This window comes from Echinops telfairi, unplaced genomic scaffold (assembly GCF_000313985.2).
Source record: "Echinops telfairi isolate 266 unplaced genomic scaffold, ASM31398v2 ScPeMD7_7421;HRSCAF=8459, whole genome shotgun sequence".
Lineage (NCBI taxonomy): Eukaryota > Metazoa > Chordata > Mammalia > Afrosoricida > Tenrecidae > Echinops > Echinops telfairi.
The window spans coordinates 17,970,715-17,973,804 of record NW_022111321.1 but is presented as its reverse complement, the minus strand read 5'-3'; the positions used below and the strand labels follow the sequence as shown (position 1 = coordinate 17,973,804).

The 3,090-nt window shown below is 41.8% G+C and overlaps 1 protein-coding gene across 1 annotated transcript in view; it reads right to left on the bottom strand.

Annotated features, from left to right (window-relative positions):
* Positions 1-3,090, bottom strand: part of DDX10 (DEAD-box helicase 10) — a 279,004-nt gene that overhangs the window by 109,008 nt on the left and 166,906 nt on the right. The window contains 1 exon segment of the mRNA XM_004709048.2: positions 174-335. Within this exon segment, the coding sequence (XP_004709105.1) occupies positions 174-335 (162 nt within the window).

The following is a 3,090-nucleotide window of genomic DNA, read 5'->3' as shown; positions in this document are numbered from 1 at the left end:
CATAAGTTTTGTTACTTGAAGTATCTTTGTCAGGGGAAATATAAAACTTTAAATGTTTGTGACACAGCATATATCAAAAGCACCTGAAATAATCTCCTTGGAGGGAGGGAGAGAGGATATTTAGGCATGTCTAGGAACATCTTAAATTCTGAGTACTAAGATGGAAAGCTTACCCGGTGCTTTGCCTTAATTTTCTTCCTATATTCTTCTTTGTCAAATTTATCCTCCTCCTGAAGCCTCTCCTTGGCTTTATCTAAGTTGATACCACCAGTACCGTCCTCTTCCTCAGCACTCTTCACCATGGATTTCTGCATTGGCGGCCACTGCTGAACCAACTGGGAAGAGAAAACAGGGTAAGTGTAAAGGTGGGAACATTAACACAAGACAATTTCCCTTGGGATAATGACTTCCAAATAGTACACATGTAATCACTTACTGCCTTAAAAACTCTTTTTCTTAGCTTTCTACAAGTCTCTTCTCCAAACTATTTCATGGAACTTTTTTAATGCCGTACTTTCCTCGTTGGATTTTGGTAGTACTTTGCCTTGATTGAAACCTTCTGCCATAGCCTCATTTTAATCATACAGGGTCACTAGGAGTGGCATCGACTGAGTTTAGTTTTTCTCTCACAGAACCTGAACTCCTCAAGGGCAGGCATCTGTCTTGTTACCAGACCCTGGCACATGCTGAGTCCTCAGAAGCGACCGAAGACTAAATGAGGCACACGCTGGCCAGGACATTGGACTGACAGAGCAAAGCTAACAAAGAAAATTAGCTTGGGTTTCACAGGCCTGCTCAATCTCTAGTATTGTCCACATACAGCTGACGGTTAGAAACAAGCTGACAGAAAATAGGAATCAGGTGGGCTGGTTTAATGTCTTGCCTTTTTCACTTAGGCCACTGCAGGATCCTAAATGAATAAAGAGGTCTGCTTGAGTGCTATCAAGTCTGCTGACTCATAGCAACCCTATAAGCAACAGAACAAACCACCACCTCACGTCCCGGGGCATCCTCACAAGTGTACTTAGGTTTGAGCCCATTGTTGCAGCCACAGTGTCAATCTTTCTTGTTGAAGGTCTTCCTCTATTTTACTGCCCCTCAATTTTAACAAGCTTGACGTGTTTCTCCAGGGACTGGTTTCTCCTGACAACATGTCCAAAATATCTAAGACAAAGTCTTACCATCCTTGCCGTAAAGGAGCACTCTGGCCATACTTCTTCCAAGACAGATCAATTTGTTCTTTTGGCGGTCCATGGAACCGCTTTCACTATTCTTCTCCAGCACAATTTGATGCATGCATTCTTCTTCAGTCTTCCTTATTCAATGCCCGCCATGCACGTGCACGTGAGACAATGGGAAATACCATGGATCGGGTGCACGTTAGTCCTCAATGTAACATTATTCTTTTTGAACACTTTAAAGAAGTCTTAAGCAGTAGATATACTCAAGGCAATGTGTCATTTGTTCTCTTAACTGCTGCTTCCAGGAGCACTGGCTATGGATTCAATTAAGATGAAATCCCTGACTGTTTCAATCTTTCCTCTATTTATACGGCTTTTACCTATTGGTCCAGTTGTGAGAACTTTGGTTTTCTTTACATTGAGTTGTAATCCATACTAAAGGCTGCAATCCTAGATCGTCATCAGCGAGTGCTTCCATTCCTCCTCAATTTTAGCAAGCAAGTTGTGGCATCTGCATACTTCAGGCTAATAAGCCTTCCTCCAATATCTAGCCTGAATTCTTCTTCATGTAATGCAGCTTCTCTGATTATTTGCTCAACATACAGATTGAATAAGTATGATGAGAGGATACAACCCTGACAGACACCTTTCTTAATTTTGAACTATGCAGCATTTCCATTTTTTGTTCATGCACCGGCCTCTGGATCCATGTACAAGTTCTGCAGGAGCACAATCTAGTGTGCTGGGATTCCCATTCTCCTCGGGGCTATACTTTGTTGTGATCCACACAGTCGATATAAGTAGCTATCTTTCTGGTATTCTCTGCTTTCAGCCAAGATCCATTTTATATCAGCAATGATATCCCTTGTTCCACGTCTTCAACTCAATCTGGTCTGAACTTCTGGCAGCTCCCTGTCAATGTAGTGCTACAACCATTACTTGATCTTTCAGCAAAATCTTGCTTGTAATGTGTTATCAATGCTGTTGCTCTATAAGTTGTGCATTCTGTTGGGTCACTTTTTGAAGTGGATCCAAATATGGATCTCTTACAGTCAGTTGGCCAAATAGCTGTCTTTCAAATCTTGGCATAGACAAGTGCGTGTTTCCAAGGTTTCATCAGCTTGTCGAAGCATTTCAATTGGTATTCGATCAATTCCTGGAGCCTTGTTTGGCTTATGCTTTCAGTTCAGCTTGGACTTCTTCCTTCAGCACCACTGGTTCTTGCTTATATGCTACCTCGGATGTGGGTGAATGTCAACTAGCTCTTTTTGATAAAGGGGCTCTGTGTATCCTTTCCATCTTCTTTGGATGCTCTCTGCATCTTTCAAAATTTAGCCCATAGAAACGTTCAAGATTTTTCTTGAGTTCTTTCAATTTAAGAATCAATGATTCAGGTCTGTCTAAATAAGCTATGCTGGATGAACAATCTGGAGGAGAAAACAACTTGACCGACAGTTCTGGGGGGGAAATAGGAAAGGGGGAGTGGGGGGAAAGGAAGTGGTGTTAACAAACCCAGGGACAAGGGAACGACAAGTTGATCCAAATCGGTGGTGAAGAGGGTGTAGGAGGCCTGGTAGGGTGTGATCAAGGGTAATGTAACCAAGAGGAATTACTGAAACCAAAATGAAAACTGAGCATGATAGTGGGACAAGAGGAAAGTCAAAGGAAACAGAGGAAAGAGCTGGGAGGCAAAGGGCATTTATAGAAATCTAAATCAAGGCATGGACATATGTAAATATATTTATATACAAGGATGTAGGAATAGATTTTTGTGCCGATATTTATAGATTTAGTATTAAGGTAGCAGAAGGACATTGGACCACCACTCAAGTACTCCCTCAATGCAAGAATACTTTCTTCTATTAAATTGGCATTCTATGATGCTCACCTTCCCGACACAACCGCTGAA